This window comes from Centroberyx gerrardi, chromosome 22, assembly GCF_048128805.1.
Source record: "Centroberyx gerrardi isolate f3 chromosome 22, fCenGer3.hap1.cur.20231027, whole genome shotgun sequence".
Classification (NCBI taxonomy): Eukaryota; Metazoa; Chordata; class Actinopteri; order Beryciformes; family Berycidae; genus Centroberyx; species Centroberyx gerrardi.
Window position 1 is genome coordinate 16889405 of NC_136018.1, and position 23305 is coordinate 16912709.

The following is a 23305-nucleotide window of genomic DNA, read 5'->3' on the forward strand; positions in this document are numbered from 1 at the left end:
GCCCATTGGCCCTGATTTTAAAAAAAATATCTCGGGGAAACACCGTCTACTACAAAGAGAGGAAAGTGTCACCTGAGCCTGTTGTGTCAAACACAGTGCTTAATGGATGACCGGCAGGCGAGTGAGCTGTCACCTGAGAAGGTTGAGGTGCAGCTATCCATGTGTGCAGCAAAGTCATCACAGACCGCATGTTGCCTCAAATCATGCGGGAAGCTCCCTAACTTAACTTACTGTAAACATGCTGTGGGTTATCTTGACTTAGCAGAATTTGTGATTGTGCTATTTATTATAGTGTGATTTTTACATCATGATCATGATCATCACACGCCGGAGTCACATAGATTTGGCATAGAATTAGTTTATTCCCGTAGACTTGATATTGGGGGGTGACAAAAGAAAGAAAGGATGGTGGATCTTTATATTGCTGAGGATCCTCATGTCTATATAGACTACTGATAGCCTATTCTGTGTGTATTATACCCACTTAAACTGAGATCACTTTTCAACACTGGGCTATTTTTTAAAGGTCTTGTTTACAGACCAATAAACAAATGTCATGGAAATGTTTCGGAAAGGAAGCACAGTGTTCAGTCACCATTTCATAGTCAGACACCAGGAAAATCTGACTGGGAAAGGTGATTTAATACGGTGGCTAGGATTGTTTTTCCCTATTTTCACTTGAGTCAGTGCCTGTGAAAAATGACCTTTCCGCCTGCTAGTTTATGCCTGCTTTTTCCTCATAATATTACATGATGGCTAATATTACAGCTGCCAAGCCTTTTTGATTGCTGGTATTTGGTGTGTACAATTCATAGAATAAATAATTATCCTATGCTTTGTCTTCAGACCTATGGAAAGCACTTAGTAACCTTCCATGACAGAGGTCTAACTGGTGTGTTTCCCCATATGATCAGATGGAGGCAGCAGAGCGTCATGATTAATCCTCAACCATCTGCTCTGAGATGAGAGATGAGACTAGTCCAAATCTGAAGCAGAAGGCCAGTGTTTCTAGGAACATTTTGTCATCAGGCCATTCTAGGATAGGCTGTTGATGTGTGAATCCTATTGGTGTTTGTTTTGCCCTCTCCAACTGCTGACAAACTGTAGCAGACATTTTGCTCAGGGCTTATTTGCTGTTATAACAATGTTACCTCTATGCTATGGTTTCAGATTTCAAAGAATAACAGGTTCTTTTCCGTCGGTTTCAACCTATAAATTAGGTTTCGCCTTTATTCATTTTTCTTCAAATTATTTTTAAGTCAGCAGGGTGACGTACTGAGTAATTGGAAAAGCCTGGGTTCAAGCTCCCATGACAGCTGAAGTGTCCTTTAGCAAGACACAGAATCCCTACCAGATCCGGGGTCACTGTTTTGTAGCTGATGCTGACCTGAATTAAGAAAAGTTCTCCTTTGGAGATCAATACTGAATCACAAAAAAGGTATTTCTGCTTTATTAGATTGGATGGTTAAGTGTGGGAGTAAAGATTGGAGGGAAGGAGAGGATGCCATGTGACAAAAGTCATGAGTCAGACTCACATAACATCATGAATACATGGTGCTGTAACCTGTTGAGCCATTGGGACTTTTTATTTAGTTTTGATTTCATATTTCACTATTTTATAATGGTGTCACATACTCCATATTACCAGGCATCTACAGAGATCATGATAATAATAATCATAAGTCATAATAATCATATTAAAGTGACACTGTATTGATCCCCGCAGAAAATTTATCTTGTCCCCCTCCACAGGGAGGTCAGAGGTCAGGCTCAGCTACAGAGCAGCAGCCATGGAGCAGGTAGGGATTCAGTGTCTTGCTCGAGGACCCTTCAGCAGGGTGGATGCTTGTTGTCACGGGGACTTGAACCCTTGCTTGTCTTGCTCATCCTACCGCATCAAACCAGAGCAAAAGCTGAACATGAGGGGAAAGGCTAAAAAAAAAAAAGGTGGAATCCTCTCTTTGGTGGTTAGAAAGGAAAGAAGTGTACATGAGAAGAGAGAACTGAGCTCCCAGACTCTAAAAACCATGGCTGCTGTCCTTGGGCTGTTCTTTGTGTATCTGTTACAAATCCCATCTCCTCACATCTTCCCATGAGGGATCGATCAATACACCCTATTCTGGGACTAGAAATCTGAGACTCTTGCCGGGAAACGGCAAACACTATCACCAACCATCAGTGAAGACATCTCAAGACAGTAAGACTGTGTGTGTGAAGATGTCTTGAGACAAGGGTGATGGCTGGGTATGATGCATCATGTATGATGTTTTTGTTTTGAAAGATAGCATTTGGATTAGGACTCAGTTGGTTTGTCATTCATGGTTCATTTGAAAGCGTAACTTCATTACATTTAGGTGTACATGCCTCATATTAGTCCAGCAGGTTATTCCAGTCTAGTAACTTAAGCCAGTTTAGGAAAACTGATTTTATTACAGATTCACTTTATGAAGGGGACATTCACAAGATCAAGAGAAAAAAAAGGTCTATGTTGTGTGAGTACGTGTTTGTGGGTGGTCATAACTTGGCCTGACCTGACCTCCTGTGTGTGGTAATCAGTAGGAAATCAATGTAGTCATTATATAGACATTAAAGCCCCTCTTACACTTTAACATACATGTTGACTTATTACTTAGTGACGTAAAAGTGTGTGTATTTGTGTGTGTGTACAAATGTGCTGAAAGGCCATTGATGCTGCAGTATAGGTACCTAAAGACCTGCTCTTTTCACTCTACAACCTGCAAAGTATAAAAAATGCCTATGATTGGAAATCCCTCTTCAAAGGATGGCGGTTTTTAAGCACCCTTAAATTACACAGACTGAAATGAAACATGTTTCAATTTTTCCCCTTGGAAAGAGGTCAATTTGAGGTAGGCTCGATGGACACTAAACAGTTAAATGGACACTTAACTGTTAAATTTCTAGAGTCCTGATCCTACTGCGGGCAAAGCCATGGATGTACATACCCTTACCTTTTTTAATGAAGAATTAGGCTACAGCGAATTTGATTCTCTCACATGAGGCCCAGTGATTCCTCAGTAAGACAGCATTCCACAGTGGACATGAGCCAAGCAAATGCTGGGAAAACTGTGTCCCGACCGCTACTACCATGTTTACAGCATGCCTTTTTACAGCTTCACAAGTTTGTACCACCCTAGTTTCTGTGACACAAACTGCAAGTTTTATTGCTACATTCCATTCTCGTGTTTTTGGAAGAGTGTCTTGAACGCCCCAAGTTGAAAAGCGTTCAACTCAGAGCAGAGCGGTGCGGTATGTCACTGTCCAGTCAAAATTATATCAAATGTGTTATGGAGCACACAAGAATGTACAATAACGTATATTGAGAAAGACCCAGTGTCTTGCTCAGCGAACACATCACCAGGACGGATGCTTGCCGACATGGAGGCTTGAATCTGAGTGCTGTGGTTGAAGGATGGCTTCTAACCACTAGGCCACCCTGCCAAGTTACTATACCACTTCAAAACGCTTTCTGTCTGAGGACTGCTTTTGTTGCAAGATTCTGGTACATTTATCTCCCTCTACTGCATAACTGTTGCAGAATCTTTCAGAAGAAAGGATGTTGACCCTCTGGCCTGGGTGGACTATCCTCTGACCAGCAGTCTGTATGTCTGACCACTTGGATCGCCTAATGCCAATTACATCATGGCTTATCCACTGAACAGGGGGTGGATAAGTGCCCTCTTTGTTACCTCAGGAGCACCATAATACTCAGTAGACATTCAGTTGTCAGAGCATGGTATTGATAAATGGCCCTCAGTGTATACCGAAACAAATCCCCAGCATTCTTGATATAGCAATCAAGTCTCTGTTTTAGAAAGCATAATAGCTACAAGTCTCGTTACATTGGGTTCAACAATATACAAGTAAAGAACAGTGTAGCTGTTATGGGTGGATGCCGTGTAAACGTTTCCACCCCAAGTGGCATTCTTTCTTCCTCCCTTTCCATAAAAATTTAGCACACGACACGCGTGGAGAGACCACCAGGCGGGCAGTAACATCATGGCTGTCCACAACACCGCGAGTAGAAGACAGTGTTCCAAACACAGACAGCAAGGCGGAATATTTTGGCACACACATTTCATGCACACAGGGGCGTTGTTCCGCTAGGTGTTGCATTACATTTGGCTTCACTGTATGATTTCAGTATCAGTTATAGTAGTTAAGTAGTTTTAGTTATAAGTAGTTATTTTTACTAAATGTCATCAGTGATATTAATACCATCATTTTTGCGAATATTTATCAAACATCAAATTCTATTATCTATGGCATCATATTTCAGGGCCGCCTGTTGGCCCTGGGGAATTTTCCTACGGTGCCACTCCATAGGTGCGCTACAAACATTTACCTTGATGCACCTTACGGCATCCACCGTAAAAATGCTGGTTCTCCTTTTGGGGTCAAACTAGCATAGCTGACTTGATCTTTAACATAAACATGCTAACAGCGTTTTAACTGGAGCGTTTAATGCTTTCCCTTATCAGTTTTGTGGGGGCAGTCAAAACGTTTCAGACTAGTGAAGTGCACTTTTTGTTTTGTTTGTTGGTATTTGTTGGTATTTAATGCACCTGCATGGACCAACAGAAGTCAACTGGCAATGCACAGATCTGATCTAACTATCCCAGTGCTTGTATAGAAGCCTAGCTTGGATGTTTAAAGAAGCTCATCAAGAGGGTACATTCCATCAAAAATGTTTCCTTAGTCAAGCCCCGTGATGCCTCCTATAGCAAAACATACCAAGCAGTGAATAAAATGCATCACAGTCAACTCTCTTAACTACAGTATTGTGTGCCAGATAGGATTACTCTTAGGCCGGCTCAGTCTTCTCAGGAAATGAACTCCTGCTTTACATAAGTGAGAATGTTAGTCAGACTCTTTGTCTGCCTGTCTCTCTCTCTTTCTTTCATTCTCAATGTCTCACTCTCCACTCCACCTCCTGCCCTCACCATTTCCTGTGGCCCCCACCCTTCCGCCGACTGTATTGATCTTACATGCAGATGTCGTCATGTTGGGGAACTAAAGGGGGGAGTTGTTCTGGGTGGGGCTCCGATGTTCAGTGGCCAAATGGGGCTCCAGGGCTGCAGCGTTATGAAAGAGCTGGTTATCTGCTTCCACTGATGCTTGTGCCAAGGCTGTGGCTTTGTCTTCAAGCAGGGTTTCATCTGTCATTTCCCATCACTCGGGGGTGTTGGTCACTTGGTCTCGGACCTATTGCCAGTATCAGTTTTAATGCACTCTTTGGTTTTTAGGAAGTTTCCTTAAACCAAACCCTCATATTCTGCTAATTCCGCAATGACAGACAGATTTATTTTCAATGTAGTTAGGCTGTTTTGGGGTTAGCAATAAACCCAGCTGGTGAATTTGAACATAAGCAGTAATTGTGTGTACACTGCTGCTGCTGCTGAATGATAATGATAGATGACTAGTATACAACAGAATAAAATACAGTGGTAGAGAAGTGAATGAAAAATAACAACAGAAAAGATGTGATGATGCAACGTTGCCTTTATTGCTTCTTGTGGTGCTTATTTGAATGAATAGACAGATGAAGTGACATTTCAATCCCTCCTTACCACACACACACACACACACTTGAGCCTACATGAGTCATGAATGTTCCTCAATGCTGGAGTCAGCATTTAAATTCTCTGTCACACTCTAACAACAATCTCACCATTCTGAGGCACCACATAGAGCATCTGTCTCAGTCTGTCTGCGTTGCCAACACTGCCTGCTATTTCCTAGGTGGCTCTGTGGAGATAAGAGCGTGAAGTTGACACTTTTATTGACTCACATGTCTGCCCACACTCTCTCCCTCAGTCCCCCATCCCCCTCTCTGATAAGTGAGTGTGTGTTTATACTGTAACATTAATATAGAGTTGTATATATAATGTACACACACATGTATATGTGTGTGTGTGTGTGTGTGTGTGTATGAAAACTCACTACCTCAGTGGAGCGGCTATGGACTTCCTCTTCTCTTTGAGGAGTGCGTGTGTGTGTGTGTGTGTGTGTGTGTGTGTGAGAGAGAGAGAATTCTGGACAGAGGAACTGCCCTCAGGGACGGAGGGAACATATGCATGCACTCACACACTCATGCGCACACACATACACAATACATTATCTGCAGTTGTGTGTGTGTGTGTGTGTGTCCTGCCCCCTTTGGGCGGGGCAGTCCTGCTCTTCCTTATTTGGAAAGTGGGGAGGGGGGGGTCACATGGGTGTACAGCGGTATCCCAGCAATAGGGGCGAAGTTAGACCGAACGGCAGCACACGAGCCAAAACTACAACAGAGCAATAAGTCAGAACAGAAGAACAAACAACCGAGAGAGAGAGAGAGAGAGAGAGAGCAAGAAAGAAGGGAAAAGGGACAACCGGTGGAGAGAGGAAGAGAGAGAGAGAGGAGCAACAGAACAGAGACACACACACGCAGACAGAGTGAAAGAGAGAGAGAGAGGGAGGAGAGAGAGATAAGAGTGGGACACGCAGGAGGCATTGAGAGGAAGCACATGGTGTGAAAATGCCCACCAACTTCACAGTGGTCCCGGTGAAGGACGGCAGGAGAAAAGCGAGAAAAGAGGGGAATGAGGAAGAGGAGGATGTGGATGACAACAATGTGCTGAGAGAGGAAGACGAGAACACCGCAGGTAAGATCAGGGACTGTGTTTTTTTTAAATCCCTCAAGGGGGGATTTTAACTTTGACTGTACCATTCTAGAGTTTCACCCAACTTTTACAGTTTTACTCAGATCTTTGCTTTTCTTCTGGAGATGGAGAAGTAGCTGTGGAAACTTCCAGACTTTGCCTACAGTTGCCTATGCAAGCTGGTAATTTGGCTTCATTGCATTGGGTTACTGTTGCCTATTTGTAAGAGAGATTTTTTTTTTTGTGGGCTGTGTGTGGGAGGATAACGCATGGAGGAGGTGGTGGATTTTAGGAAAGGCTAGTTCATTTTGTAGCATAACTTGCGTGAGACAAGGGTTTCCCCTCACACGCCACTCCAGGCAGTTTGAAATGCTTTTGTTCTGTCTATTCCAGTGTTTCCTCTTTTGCCTGAATCTCTTTCCTCTTTGCATTATTTTATATCTGCCCCCCACCCCTACATACACACACAGACAGACAGACACACACACACCACACCACAATCACCCCTTTTTCTTCTTGCTGTCATTGTTTCCTTGCCTGCCCTCTCTCTGACCCAACTATTCAATTCTGTTCGATTCTATTGTGTTCTTTCTCTCCGTCTCCATTGTTTGCATAATACTGTACAGGTTTCCCGAACAGACTGAGTCTTGCGGTAACTAACGTAGGAGCAGCACATGCGCTCTAATTAGGAAACCCATGTCTTTCCAATCTCTTAGCATCTCTCCGCGTTGATTACCAGCGGCATGCTACTTCCAACGTGGCTCAACCTCAAATGACCCAGTAACTTCAGGAGGGAAAAAATAACAGGATAGACCTATCAGCACTTAAACACAATACCTTTGACGTGTGTTTGAGACACACATCAAAGACAATATCAACACATAAACAATAGCACATGGGAGGTGAGGTATTGACGAATATAAAGGTTGCAAAAATACTTTATATCAGTATTTATGATCTTGAACAACTCTCTCCCCTCATGTTAGGAATTAGAAATCCAATACTTTGTGAAGCCTTACAGATGTATTGCCTGGAGTTGTTGAGTTGACAGTGACTAGGAGGCCGACTTTGTGGACTCATCCAATATCTGCCTGAATTTTTACATCCAGTGAGAGAGTAGTTCAGTCAGTTCTGGTCCAGCAAGTGTACCCTGATCCCCAGAGAAGTCTGCTTGGGTTTCCATCTTGCAAAATTCATTCTCTCTGTAGGTATAAATCAGTGTAACAGTAGTGAATGTTAACTGAAAGACATCACGCTGTCTAAAGGCGCACAGCAAGAATAACATATGAAAGCTGAAGTTTAGTTAAGGTATTCCCATTTAACATGGACAGGTCGTGGAGTGCATCTTTAACTAACTCCTTTCGAACACTCCATCTCTTGCCAGCCTAGTGTAGTTGCCGTTTTTACAGCGCTTCACAAGGCAGTGAGCAAATCAGATCCCAGCGTTTAATTTCTGCTGTAGAGCTGCAATTACGGCCGCATGCTGGGTAAGATTTTACAGACTGTGGGGGAGAGAACGGCTTCTTATTATGATGGTTATGCAAGATATCCGACTGCGGCATGCTTTGGTTTCCCCTGTGCATGTTTGTACGCGTGCAATCATTTGTCTTTTTTTTTTTTTTAAAAGCATTGCTGCTTTGTAATACAGCAGACAGTGGAGAGTGACAGGCAGGACAGGAGGGAGAGGGGATGACATGCTACAAAGGTCATGAGCCAGATGTGAAACCACAAAGTTGCGTGGTATGGGTCTCGGCTTGCAGAACCAGCAGGACCACACGCACTGCTCTTATTTTGTTCGCATGAATCCAAGTCTGTTGCATGGATGCCAAGGCTATTGTCTAAGCCTGGGTTACCAGCAGGGAACCTGGGGCTCCAAAAGCCCCAGATTAGCATATAGATATATTTGTTATTTAATTGAGTGTTTTACAATAATTTTAGAATAGCTAAAAGCAGAGCTCATAAACCCATTGTATTAAAAATTAAAAGAACTGAAATGTTAAATATATCTATTATTTTAAATAGATAAGTGTTACTGTTCCGCAACGCCATATAGTTCTTGAACAATAGGTAAACAAAGTGGTTACTAAGCAACGCATAAGTAGCTGTGTGAGTGGTGATTTTCAGTTAGGCATCAATGTTGAAATGAACTGTTATGTGGTCGCAGGTATGCGTATATCAGGTATTTTACAACAGATTCAAACATGTCTGAGCCAGTTGGAATTGAGGACAGTTCAGAGATACTGAGCATCAAAGATTTGACCAACTGGCAGAACTATCTATCTATCTATCTATCTATCTATCTATCTGTCTAACTTTTTAAATATCATGTTCACCAAAAGATTATTTAAAAAAAATCCACACCACACAAGCAATTGTGTGGTGTTGGTGTAACAATTTAAAGAGCCTGAATGTGAATATCATTGTGCAATTTTGATTAAAAAAAAAAAAAGTCTGATAGAAACTTGAAATTCCAAGCTTACACATCTAAAAGAGTTGTACATTCACCAATGTTTTTAGTATTATTTTGCCTAACCTATCTGATGGGGTTGGTACTCGTTGAGGCAGATGCACAATGAACAGGGTCTAACAATGACTGCTAGTAGGGAGATGTGTGTGTGTGTGTGTGTGTGTGTGTGTGAGAGAGAGAGAGAGAGAGTGCTGTTTTGTGCATTTGTGTGATGGACTGGGGAGGTTCCTGGATATCATAAATGGTGTTGGCTCATGATATTGTTGAGCAGGGAAGAGACAGCAGGATAGCAGTCAGCGTTATTGATTACCCTGCTGGCTGGCTTCCCGTTGGCTGTGTGGGGGGAGGTGAGGCCCCGCCCCCTTGCAGCCAGCCAGTCAGTAAGTCAGGATCATGCATAAGACTTGTGCATGCATTTCATGACAATCAGAATCTCACTGCCCTGTATCAAATCTTCTCATTCCCTTTGTCTTCCCTCTTTGTCCCACTCCCTCTTTCTGTTGCTATGTCTCTCTCTTCCCATTTCTTGTTCTCTTCCAAAAATGGTGTCAGCGCCCCGTCTAATGAAGTTACTGCTTTACTCTACTAAACGAGTGAGAGCGCAGAGCAGATGACGTGAAACCACTTAATATCCTCCTTTGGGATGTGTTCTTCGATTCAGCTCTCTCTCTATCTGTCACTCATTCAGTCACTCACTATCACAGTTTGCTATTGCTCTGACAAGAAGAAGGCTTAGGCTTAGTCTTCTGCTTAAGTGACGAGAAAGCTGCCAAACCAAAGCAAACCTAACCAAATGTAACCAATTCAGGCTGCCTGGCGAGAAGGCTGGCTGTTTTTATTAGCTGTGGCCTACCGTTGTCCCTGCCTTACAACCTAAACAAAAGCCACTGGATTTTTAGAAAACCGTAAATTGGCTGGGTGTTGACACGCAGTAAAACTGTTTGTGGCCAGCCTGTTCCTTTTTCTCCACTTTGGAGTAGTACACAAGTTAATTAAAAAGGGAATTCTAAGCATAGTTGGGCAAAGTGGAGGTATTTTGGGGTATTTTGAATACACATACTGGCAGGGTAGAGCTAACTCACCAGTGATGCTGCCATTCTCTTTTACTGCTTTTTAACATAGATTTATTAATTCTTTCCATACAGTCTGTTGACAATGGATACATGTTTATGTTAAACTAGCTAACTACAAGACAGGCTCACAAAATACAACATAGAGGTTTAAATTTGGTTTACTGATGATCTAAAAATACGTGGAGTGGTCAGGAATTTACAAGCGTCCACATAACATGCTAGTGTGTTAAATTATGTTTTTTTCACACTTTGTGTATGTGTATTTATACTTTGAAAAACAAAAAGACACGAGGAGAGCTTTATTTGTCATTTGAAAATGAAATGCCCTCCTTTGGGGCTGTTTAAAGTGTGTAGTGGACCTCACCAAGTTGAAACATTTGAAACCCTCTTCAGTGTTTTTTGCACAAGTCTTATACTGCCAGTATAGGTATCTCTCTGTTTGTGTGTAATTTGACTCAAAGTGGTTAGTAAGCCCAGATTCTGCCTCGCAGTGTAACCGATTTTATGCCATTTTGTTGGGACATATACAGGGATGTACAACTTATTACGATGACCTGTCTTTTATGGCACAGACCATGTCTCTCGGCTTAAAAATCCTTCAACTTGTCTTTTCCCTCATTCTCCCATTCTTAATTTAAGCACATTTAAATCAATAAGGATCGACTTGACTTATCCAAATCTGTGCATTTCAGTTTGAACACTTACATATGCAATATGGTGGAGGCTTTTATCCAAAGCCCATTACAGTACCACAGGTGCATATATTTTCAATAAGGACTGCCCCAATGTGAATGAAACCCCTATCTCTGTGCTTTGCTCTACCCATTGAGCCAAACAAGGCTGTGCCCTGTTCACGAATGGCAGAGTGGGTATGCCTCCAGAAGTACCTTATGATGGCATGGGTGGTGACCCATTAACAAAGAAATAGTTTGTTGACAAAGCTTGGCTGAAGTTTCTCAGTGTTTGTCTTGTTATAATAAGATAAGGCCTTATTTTGGACTTATTTAGGCATTAAACTCTAAAAGCAGGTGATGGTACTGATGCCTGGGGTGGTGTTCTCTCTGTCCGTCTGTCCTAGGCATGTGTTTCCTGTTTTCTTCCCACACAGGTCTGGTTCTGTTTAAAGCTGTACTGTCTGTTTGTTTGTCTGTCTCCCTGTTTCTCTCTCCTCTCTTGTTATTAACCCTATGAGCTCCTTTGCTGTTGCACATTTACACATTGCCCATAGTACCGGTTGTACAGATGCAGTAATTGTTCAGCAAGTTGTCACACAAGCTTAACAGATGTATATTGGCACTGTGGCTAACTCTGTCTAATGTCAGGGTTGGATTGAGACTTCCTATTTCTGTGCCAACCAACCGATCGTGTGAAATTCTTTGTGTATTTACACCTCAGGCACACTGTGAGGATTTCTGTTTGAGGTTTGTTTGCCGGATAGATTTATTAGTCTAGTTTTGCTGTTATCTTGCTGAGTCCTGGCAAACTAGTATTGGATGTGAGAACCTAAATTCATTTTTGTATATATTCTTCACATTTGTATGTAGCCTTAATAATAGTTTTACTGCGTGTAGACTTGCAAGGCCTAATTTTATTAGTGAGGAACTCAGGGCAAAATGAGTAGCCCATTCTAACACCACCATTTTGTTGAATAACAACGATAAAGCCATTAAATCCTGCTTTCATTGACTTTTAAAGGCCTAATGACAACAATACATACAGACACTCACACACACACACACTGTACGGTCCTGGTCATAATGGTGGGAGAGGGGCACAAGTTTTCTCAGGGGTTAGTATAGGAGGCCCTAACAAAGGAGGGGTTAGGAAACTCTGGGTTAGGTTATTTAGATTGCAGTGTGTGTCCAGCCTGACCCAGCAGTGTTGCTCAACTCTCAGCAGGGTGTTTGTCTTGGCCACGTTACTGAGCTCAGCTTGCTCCACCGGCAACACTGTAGGACACCGTTATTCAACGTCTGCGCTGGGACCCCAAAGGTGGGTCATTGAAACACAAAAACAGATCCCCTAAACAATTCTGTTGAAATTGGTATCCTAATCTCCTGGCTACGCTCGAGGTTGCCAAAGGCTTACAGAGTCTCTTGAAGTGTAAGGTAGACTGATTAAAATTAAAGGTTAGTAGGATTTCACTATGAGTGCACATACACATTCACACACAAACAAACCTCTCACACATACACCCCCGCAATTTAGGAGTTCCAGTATATGGTTTAGCAAGGTGCACTTCTCGCTATCCATTATCTCAGTGATGTAATGTGTTGATGGGTGTTGTGTGTTGGTCACTGAGGGAGGGAGGGATGGATGGAGGGGAGGGAGGGGAGTGAGAGGTACTTTGGGAATGTAGGGAGTGAGTGAAGTAGGGAGGGGGGGTGTGATACAGTATGATTAATTGTTCCATAGGAAATTCAGTTGGCCAAATGAACCTGATATACAGTGAACAGCAACATTCAGTTATGAGAGAGGGAGGGGGGCAGAGGTGTAGTCTGGGGGGAGGGAGGGAGAGAAGGTTGAAGGCAGTCAGGGGGTATAGATTGGGAGGAGAGGTACGGAAGAGGGGAAGCAAGAAGATGAGGGAAGTCGCATATCCATTCCTTACATTTGTCTGCTGCAGGCAACGGAAAAAAAGGCCAGTCATGGAAACTTCATGAATAGTCTCTCCCTATGTCTGTCCCAGCCTCGCCCATTGAGCCTCACAGAGTTATTAAACATCTAGGCTACATGCCTCGAGTCTAACCACGCGCTGCAGCGCATGTATATGACAAATTTGAAAATTAAACTAAAGCGAGATGGATCCGGGCATGGAAAGTTCTCCTCGGGCCTTATTCAGCTGAGCAAAACCCAGGCTCCAAAACATACCTTGGGTGTAGCTTTAGGACATGTAAATACACTGGATGGCAGCTCTCAGGCCTGTAAAGATAAGGAGATGAGGAGATCCAGGCAATAAACACTCTTGGCGACACTCATCATTTAGCCTACCTCATTTACTACACAGTCCTCACAGCCAAGAAAAAGATATTATCCTACACATCCCACACAAAGTGGGATGTAGAGCAGAACAGAAGAGTAGTGGACAGTCTTGAGCAATTTAGCCAAATGGAAATTGTGATTCCCTGTGATTGGACGGTTTAGCCAGACAGGCCCGCCTCCTCTGACTACTGCTTCCTATTTCCTGTCCAGTAATCCCCTCCTCCCCACCAGCCCCTGTTCCCTGCTGCAGCTCTCAATATGGTGTGTCTGATAAGCCCTCAACCACTACACACACACACACACACACACACACACACAGCTTTCTCTAGCTCTCTTTCCCTTTCCTCTATCTGTATCTTTCTTTCTCTGTCAGCTGTAGCTCGCGTGTGATCCCTCAGGGTTCACATGTCTTTCCATTTGGTTGGGTTCAGAGACAGTACAAACACACACACACACACACACACACAGGTGGCTGCACTGCTTTATGTCTCTTATGACATTTCCTCATCCTTTGACCAATTTTACAAGCCTAACAAGTTAGACTTCCCTTAACAGTAAGGAGGGACATGAATCATTCTGACGTCTTTGTATTCTGCTGAAAACTTCAGGAGTCATTGCTTGGTAAATAATTTGTTTCATTTCTACTCATTGGGTGTGTGACGCGGCTGATTGATGTCAACAAACATGGTACGCCATTGCATAATAAATTATTAAAGTAGCTCTTTGGTAAAAGTCTGGTTAGGATCCGGCTACATTTTATTGCCATAAAAAGACTTTACCCTTGGCCATAGTCACCACCAATAGCTATTAGCAGTCTTTCTCTCCACGACTAATAGTGTTGGATCGATCGTACTGATGTTCCTAATTTTTCATTGTTGAATGCACACACACACACACACACACACACACGCAGAGTGACGGTTTTGGATATCAAACAGCTGTTTAATATTGGTGCTGAGTACTGTTAGCTTGTAGCTCTTATGTTCACAATGACTTTATATCTGTCTTACAGAAGTAGATAATAAATTGCCAATGTCTGGATAGGAAACCATTAAAAGATGTTTATTTCTTTGCTAATGTTTACCAGCTCCATCATTGGAGAGGAGCCAGTGTGTGGGAAATGCAGGTTTTGCTTTCTGTCTAGTGATTCAGTCGTTGTCTATACCCCACATAGGCAGAGATATATTGTATTTGTTGTGCCTGTTTGCATGTGTTTTGGTATACTGTGTACATCCACCAAGATACCTTCACCATCATTCAAAATAGAGTCATGAAGCAAAACAGTAATCCAGACAGCTCAGTTGGGCAGTGGTTAGAGACCAGAGGACCCAGGTTCAAGCTCCGTGTCGGCAAGCATCCGCCCTGCTGAAGTGTCTTCCTACCAGCTTTAGGGGTGCTGTTCTGTAGCTGACCCTGACCTCTGACCTCCCTGTGGAGGGGGGCAAGAGAAAAGAGAATTTCCCTATGCTGATCAATAATATGACTAGGGTGACTAAGGTGTGGATAAGAAGGTATAGAAGGTATGGTGTTGCCCTTATTAATGGATTGACTGGACACTCTCCCACCATCCCTTATATTAAATTTGAACAGTTTGAGCGCTGAGTCCACCTACTATAGTCCAATTATGAGCAAACATCTGGTTCCTAGAGCCCCTCATGTCCCTGGTGATTGCCTTGACCGTGTGAGTTAGGAAGTGGACTTTGGCAGTTATTAGAGACGGGCTACAGGGCCTGTTATGACTCAAGATGCAATCCTAGAATTAAGCTTGGCAACTGCTGCTACCATGCATAGCTAAGCCTATAGTAAGAGTATGTTTGAGGGAGATGTGTGTGTATGTGTGTGTGTCTTTCTATGTGCGTGCGCCTGTGTGGTTGTTTCCTTCAAATGTGTGAGATAGTGACACCATCTGGAGAAGGGCGGACTTACTTTTCCTGTGTGTGTGTCTGTGTGTGTGTGTGTCTGTGTGTGTGTGTGTGTGTGTGTGTGTGTCCATTTTTCTGTCCATTTTCTACCCCTGGTCTTAGAAGTAGATGACATTGTTGGAATTGCTTTGGCTGGAAGTTAGTTTAGGGAACCAGGGTTTGGTCACAAAGTCACATGATTTCATTGTTACTTTCACATGATCATGACTCACATCAAGATTTTGTGCTTGTTGTTGGAACATCTTGAGGACTGGGTGAAATTACCCAAACTTGCATCACAATGTTTGTTTTTAATCGTATTTGGTTATTCCAATACAAATTCAGGAAAATACATGATTCTAGGATACCAACCAAAGTTCACACAGGTCTCTATTCCATTCATATTATCCACTCTTTATAATTCACTTTTTAGCTTTAAAAATGCTTTTGATGATGGTCCTGTAAAAATGCATACATTTATGTGGCTCCATGCCAGAATACCTTGAAAGCCCTAAATGTATATAAAGATTAGAGAGATTAATTGCCATCTAATCTGCCCTCATAAGATGACATTTCCATAAACTGGCTATGGAAATTGAAGAGGAAAATCAGCCATGAAAACATGATTTGCAAACACATGGGAACTGGAAGGTTTTCTAAGTACAACTGAAAACAAGTACTGTACCTCATGGTGAAACCATAGCAACATCCTGTTCTGTTTAGCATGCCGAATTTATAGAGCAAAATGTGTCAAGAAGGGAGGAAAACAAACAATAACACAGTTTGAAGAAAAATGAATCGGGTTCCCAGCACATTTGAGACTTCTCTCAGCAGTAAACTAAGGCTTTTTGTGTTAAGAGTTCCATCTGTTAAGGTATTTCTCAATCATTGTAATCTCCCTCTCAGGATCAAGTAAATTATGTTATTGCCCCCTTCTAGGTCTGACTAGTCTACATTAAAAAGAATACTAGAGGAGGCACATACAGGCTCTCCAAAAAGTTCATCCATTCATTCTTTTAGTACAGCAAAATGTCCAACAAGTCAAGTAGGGATGATTATTTTCACTATCTGTGGCGATCCATGTGTGGGACCACTGCTGTTGACAGGATGGTGAACACGATGTTGCATTTAGAAAACTGTGTTTGCATATAGCTGTGAGGATTCAGGTGTAAGTAGTGATAAGTAACATCGATCTACCTAACCTTGGCTGACCCTCTCTCTCTCTCTCTCTCTCTCTCTCTCTCTCTCTCTCTCTCTCTCTCTCTCTCTCTCTCTCTCTCTCTCTCTCTCTCTCTCTCTCTCTCTCTCTCTCTCTCTCTCTGACACACTCCCACGCACTCTCAACACTCCTCACACACGCTCTCACTCTTAAAGGGCCCTATTACAGGAATTCAACATTTTCTCTACTTATATACATATATGGTCAAAAATGTTTAATGAAGACAAATGTGATTTTGTTGGAGTGATTAAATTTAAGGTTATTGCTAAATCCATCATGTTTTTGCAGGCAGTTTTTTACAGGCAGCACTAATCAATGCATCATAACTGGACTTGGTCCCCTCACCAAACAATTACTAAAATCCTTCCAGTCAGGCAAGTTTGCAGTTTGCACAAGCCCCCAGCTATTATAACAAGACCGCTAACATCACCCGTCCAACACACCCTCCCCTCAACCCCACATGCGCACTCCCTCCTCCCACCATCCCCCCTCTCCCACCCAGTCCTCTGTGTTGCATAACGGACAGTGTTGTTTACCTGAAGGGTTTAAAGGCTTAGGACATCACTAAGTACAACACACACACACTCACACACATGCACAGAAAATAACTACAACCGCAGCCATCTGACATCAAACCAAGTGGAGCTTGATACTACTAAATCCTTCTTACTATGTGATTTGATAGCCTCTGTTTAAGCCGTGCTTTGACACATCTGTCAAGTTAATGATGCTACCAGCGAATGTTCAGTTTGTCTTCACATTGGCTGGTGAAGGCTGGATGTACACTATGTAAAGATTGTCAAGTTTTCTCTCCGAGATTTAAAGATTACTCTGTGGTAAAGATTTGTTCTGTTATCTCAAAAAATTAGCAATATTGTCTGTGTAGTGTTTTTTTAGTCCCTAGTGATTCAGTTTTTGCTTCCTGGAATTAGACCTAAATCTTGATGCCATATCTCTTTCTACACAGATGCCTCTGGGGCCATGGCTTTGCCATTCTCTCCTGAATGACCAATAGCAGATATTGCTCCCCCTGGTGAAAGCCACTGTCACTTGAATGATAGCTAGCCAGTGGCCAGTAGACTGCAGCAGAGGTTGAGCTGCAGTTCGTCTGTGGCTTTAGAGCCGTGCCCTCTCCCACCCTGGATCCTAGAGGTGGCTTCTGTGTTTTATAAAAGGGTCAGGATTAGCCTAATCTGGTTAAGTGATTACTGCCCACTTCACATGCTCTTAGACTGGCAGATTAATGAGCAGCCAAGACAGAGGTAGCACCGGTCGGCAGGGTATTAGATTCACTAAAGCCTGGGGCTAAAGGCTGGAGCAGGGGCTAGGGCCGGGGCTTGGTCTGCCCTTGTGTATCCTATTTGTGCTGCTGGGACTATGGCTGGAGCTCAAATTTGGCTCTGTCTAGCTCTGATCAGAACCATCAACGCCTATCTCCATCTCTAATTCTGATTATGGATGCATGATATAGACAACATATCACAGGATGGTGCTTTGACTGTCCTGCTAGGTTGTGGCTGAAACCTGCAGGCAGATTTTAACCTGCCTCAAGTACACACAGTGTTGCAATAGAATAGATGGTTAGGTATGGAGATTTTACCAGCTCACTTGCCCGTTATTAGTTTTACTAGGAAACATTGTTGCTGGGCTAGTGCTCTTAATCCTTACATTCCACCTGTAGTAATGGTAAGGCTGGACAATATGGGCAAAATCACAACATCACAATAGTCACATTTTTGACATTCTGGTGATATTAAACAGTTTTTCCAGCATTGTGGTATGTTAGTAAAACACTAACATACCATTGACAACAGTATTGGAAAGATGCATATATTTGTGTGGCTCCATTCAAGTATCCCTTTAGAATGCAGTGTAGCTCCCAGCCATATTGTGCTGCATGCATACTGTGCTTTGTTGATCGATTGGCCACCTCCACCTATGTCACCCTGGAGGTGGGTCAGGAGGTCAAACAGTAAATGAAACTGCTCACTCAGGCAGCACCCGGGGCTTTCCTTAAAAATAATAAACAATTATTGATCCAAAATACTGTATGTAGGCCCAAGGATAGCGTAGTCCTGATGTATTATCACTGGAAATAGAACAGAATTTAATAAAACTCGATGGAGGAATGTATGAGCTATGCTTAATGTAAAGCAATGTTAAGTGTTAATAGTGCATATCTCCTTGCTTGTAAATTAAGTAGACATTATCAAGTGAATGTATTGGTATACTGAATAGCTTCTATGTTGGACGGTTAGTGATTTTTCTCAGCTTACTCAGCTTCTTAAAGCGATGTTCAATTTTTGACCTAGGCCACAAGCTCACTTTCTCTCTTTCGCTCTTTCTTTCTCTCTCTTGTCTTTTGCACTCACTTTTTCTCTGCTTTTTCCTCCTCTGATGCTACCATCATTTTGTCTTTTTCCTCTCTCGTTTGTCTGCTGATCTGTATCCATCTTCTTTACCTTTCCTCCTCTCTCTGCTGCCTCCCTCCCCAACAGCTGTCTCTCTATTTTACAACAGCTTTCTGCTTCCCTCGCTTTCTTTGCTCCTCCCCCTTCTGTGTGTGTGTGTTTGTGTGTACACGTGTGTGTGTGTTTGTGTGTGTACGCAGGGATCAGAAGCTCAGGGAGGCTGAGGGGAGGGAGCTGTGTGTGTGTGTGTGTGTGCGCGCGCATGGGTCCGTGGTTTGTGATGCATGGCTGATGCCGCTGACACCGTCGTCACTGGCCACTGTCACACACACACACACACACACGCGCACACACACACACACACACACACCAACACACACACACACCGTCACAGAAATAGCTGATCCTCACATTACACACACAGCGCAGGCAGCGTCCCTGACTTCTGTACCTCACTAGCAGTGTCTCTATACTTTGGACCCCCGCTACTGGAGTTCCCCAGGGACCACTGCTAGGACCCCCTCCCTTCAACCCCCCTTTTTCAGCCCCGCTCCCCAGCATGGAGCAAGGGGCAGGCTCGCGACGGAGGGGTAAGTTGTCTTTCTCTTAACTAAGATACTCCTTCAGTTGCCCTTTACTAGCACCCGTATGTTGGTGCTGATAAACTGTGACTATGTTGGGGTATTTGGTTAAGTGTGTTAGTCTTGACATTCTCCGCTATAGTTTATGTCCAGCACCTTTTTTTAGAGGATTGGCATGTGAGGGTATTTGTTTTATTTACTGGCTTTCTACAGCTCACCTGGATTAGAGATAGCTGTATCTGCTCTTCGTCTCTTCTTATCCTCCTCAAGTCAAATTGTTCCACCAAAGTGAAATCTGGCTTACAAAAGGGGCTTAATGTAAGTCTATTGTGTGCCTGTGTGTTGTTGTGTGTTAGTGTTTATGTGCGTTGGGTAAGTGATGGAGAAAAATTAATCAACGGAGGACTCCGCTGTGCGTCAGCTGTTAGGGATTCGGCCGATCCAAAGTCAAGATATTGTTCTTGGGGACAGATTGAAACTTGGATGTTTACTTGCAGTGATTTGTGGTCCTGTATAGCCCAGCGGGTAGAGCATGGCACTGACTCTGCCAGGGTGAAGGATTCCACAGGGAAAAGATGCTAAAAATGAATGAACTCATACTACTGTAAGGCACTTTGGATAAAAGCATCCACCAAATTGCATATGAAGGAAATCATGATTTGTCTTTGCTTTTTTAGTTTCTGCTGCTTCTTAATCTTCAAGTTGCTAATTGCATGTTTCTGTTCAAGTTAACCTTGAGATTTATGGGACTGAAGGGACAGATTTTTGACTCACTCTGTCTACCCCATTCTGCCCCTCCATCCCTCTCTCTCCCTCCTGCCCTCTACTCCACCTCTCGCTCTCGCTCTCTCTCTCTCTCCCTCTCTCACTCTCTCAGACACGCTCCCACTCACCCTCGCTCTCGCTTTCTTTTCGGTACGATGAGCCATGGGCTAACTCGGCGAGTGCAAGACAGCTTACGGCATTGTCAGAGTGTGGAGCTTAGTGGTTATAAATAGGATCCATGGCCATTTATTACCATAGAGACGAGGGAGGCTGGGCCTAGCCATTAGCACATCCTCAGTATACCTGTACCGGGTGGTAAATTGGTACCTGCCAGAAAGCAAAGTGCAGGTAAATTTGGTTTGGGCTGGTCACTTAGTCCACTTCACAGCTACTTTAGCCAGTGATGTGATCACAAACACAGAAAGCAGGGAAAAAGTAGGAAGACCCCTCAGTCCCCCACCCCATGTTTTGGTTGTACCGTTGTCTCCTGTGTTCGCCGCCATCTTTCCAAAACAAACGTAGGAACACCTCTGACCGCCTAAACGGATGGTGACAAAACCATCCATCTAGAAAAAGTTCAACTGGGTTGAACTTTCTGTCCATCAAAAGGGATGGAAATCTGACAGAGATGGACGTGTCATCAGCCCTGTCCGGACAACGGACAGAAAATGAATTGAAATGAACGTACACGTACAGGCACAGCGGGTCAGTGTGGCCGCCGCTTAGATGCACCTTGTTTGGTCTGGTTTTGTTTTACATCTGGCGATGAGGGGAAAGGTGTTGCTCCCCTAAAGCTGAGGGTCTGACTGTTGGTTGGCTGAGGGTTGGTGTGCCCAAATCATCAGCCGATATAAGATCTTACACAGATCAGCACGAAAAAGGTTTCAGCACGATGACTGGATCATTAAGATTTTCATATTTATGTGCACTAGACTTTTGAGGAGACTCCTCAAAGAAGAGAGAATTCCTGTCAAGAATTTGGTCTATAGAGGAGTTAAAATGATGGAATAACATCACCTGAATCCTCTCTCTCTTTTTTAAGAGGTCTTTAGGGGAGCCTTTCATATCCAGTGATTGTTTATGTTGAAAAATCACATTCTTGGGATAACGGCACCTTCCAAGAACAGACTTCAAACATGATTAGGCATTATGAAACCATCTTTGGTGTTCATAGCAATCTTTTACAGCCAATAGTCGGTACAGTAGCTAGATTGGGGGCAAATCATTTTCAGTTCAGTTACTCAGGAAGTGAATAAATGGTTCTTATGGTCAACCTATAAAGACATTGCCAAAAAGTAATCTAAATTGAATTTAGTTGAATTGGTTGTATTGAAAGTGATTTGACAGCATAGATACATTTTCATCTTTTGCATCATAGACAAGGTGATGCTCTTCTTAAGTAGTCTTTGGAAGTATAGAAAAAGAGGTTGCTGATGTTTTTGCCCTGTTTATTAAATCAATGTAGATCTGCACATATGGTCATTGCCTCTTATGTGTACCTTCTAGCAATGTCACTTTTTTAGGGGTCACCTAATGCGCTATAGCGCAGGGAGACTCTCCTCCCCACCTGCAGAAGTGGAACATGTGCGTGCGTGCGTGCGTGCGTGCGTGCGTGCGTGCGTGCGCGCGAGCGAGACACACACACAGACACACACACACACAGACACACACACATAGCTCACAACATCAAATACACCTGCATTCATTCATCAACAATTACACAAGAGGTTTCACCCTTCTCCCTCTATCTCTCTTTCCCTCTCAACGGTTGCCAAATTGTTGTGGAAATAGGACTTCATAAAGGAGCAAAGTAATGGAAAACACCTCTTTCCAGACAGACTAGTGGGGTTGCTTGGATTATGCATTCAATCTGACTTAAACCATTTAGATGAATAGTGTAACATTTCACTAATGTAACAAAAGTGAATTGCATAGTTAGAAGTACAAATCATCAGCTCCTAGTAGGCTTGATAAGATGAAACAACAATGGATTGCACTTAAAGCTTACATCTATTGTTTTAGAGCTACTAAATGACTTTTTACATTGTTTGGCACATCCAGCTGCTTGGCTTGCCACAAAGACACTGATAGAAAAAGTTTTGCAAGGTTACATTCAAGGCACCATGTCACTGCCCCTCCCGTTGCTGCAAATATGTGAAGGCAACTGGGACACACGGCAGCTTTTGGGCAACCTCAATGGGCAGTATGTTGCCCAAGGTGTTGCCATAGCTTTAATCACACAGGAACATCTTGCTGCCAGGAACCATTTGAATACATTTTGGACCCTATGTTTCACTTTGTTGTCTGTTACTTGGAGGATTGTCCATCTACATTGCCAAAAGTCTTGCTTATTCAAGTTACCTAACAACACCAATGAAGTGGATTCAGGAACTAAAATAGATACAACTAACAACTGCATTGACCAACCTGTGTTTGTTGTTGGCCTAGACTTGGCTAAGGACACAGTGGACAGATGAACACATTCTGGCCATCCATGGTCCAGTGTTGCTCTTCTGAGTGGGTTTGAGGGATATGATTGAAAATGAAACATTTTAGGGACCAGAACAGTGTAAAGTGAAGGCAAATCCTCTATTATTTTTTAAACTGAGTGGGCAGTCAACTTTTCTTACTATTTTTTTTCTCCATTTCCGCAGTAGGGAAACTGAGAGAGAGAGAGACAGAGCAATAGAGACACACGAGAGAAAGTTCTGTCGATCCTAGCCCAGGCAATGGTCCCTCTAAGCCAGTGGTGTCCGGTCCTGTGCCATGGAAAAGTATGCAGTTTTTCATTCCATGCAAACGCCACAGCAGCTGATTTCACTAATTAGCACTTCTTCAACCAGAGAGGGAGGAACTAATCAGTGAAATCAGCTGTTGTAGTCGTGTTTGGCTGGAATGAAAACCTGCATACTCCTCCATGGCACGGGACCAGGCATCACTGGCTTAGAGGGGCCGAAAGTGGTACTTCCAGAAATGGGGGTCTTGACAACATCACCATCTCCTGGTATAATTATGTAGAAGTGATTTTTGATTTCAGGGGTGGCATCAGTACCTAGTTCAGGTATGCTTGATGTTGTTTTTTTTGCCAGGAACTTAAAGAGCCCCAAAAGATGACACATAAGCAAGAGATAAGATAAGATAAATCTGGCATTGCTTGTGCTTTTTCATGCACTATTTAAAGTGTATTCAACTCTTTTGTTTGAGTCTGGTCTGGTTTTTGTGTTTGTTCTTTAATGTAATGCAGAAA

The 23305-nt window shown here is 43.1% G+C and overlaps 1 protein-coding gene across 1 annotated transcript in view; it reads left to right on the forward strand.

Annotated features, from left to right (window-relative positions):
- Positions 1 to 6274: 6274 nt before the first annotated feature.
- Positions 6275 to 23305, forward strand: part of slc12a7b (solute carrier family 12 member 7b) — a 55133-nt gene continuing 38102 nt past the window's right edge. The window contains exon 1 of the mRNA XM_071902530.2: positions 6275 to 6662. Within this exon, the coding sequence (XP_071758631.1) occupies positions 6536 to 6662 (127 nt within the window). The 5' untranslated portion in view covers positions 6275 to 6535. The remainder of the gene's footprint in view (positions 6663 to 23305) is intronic.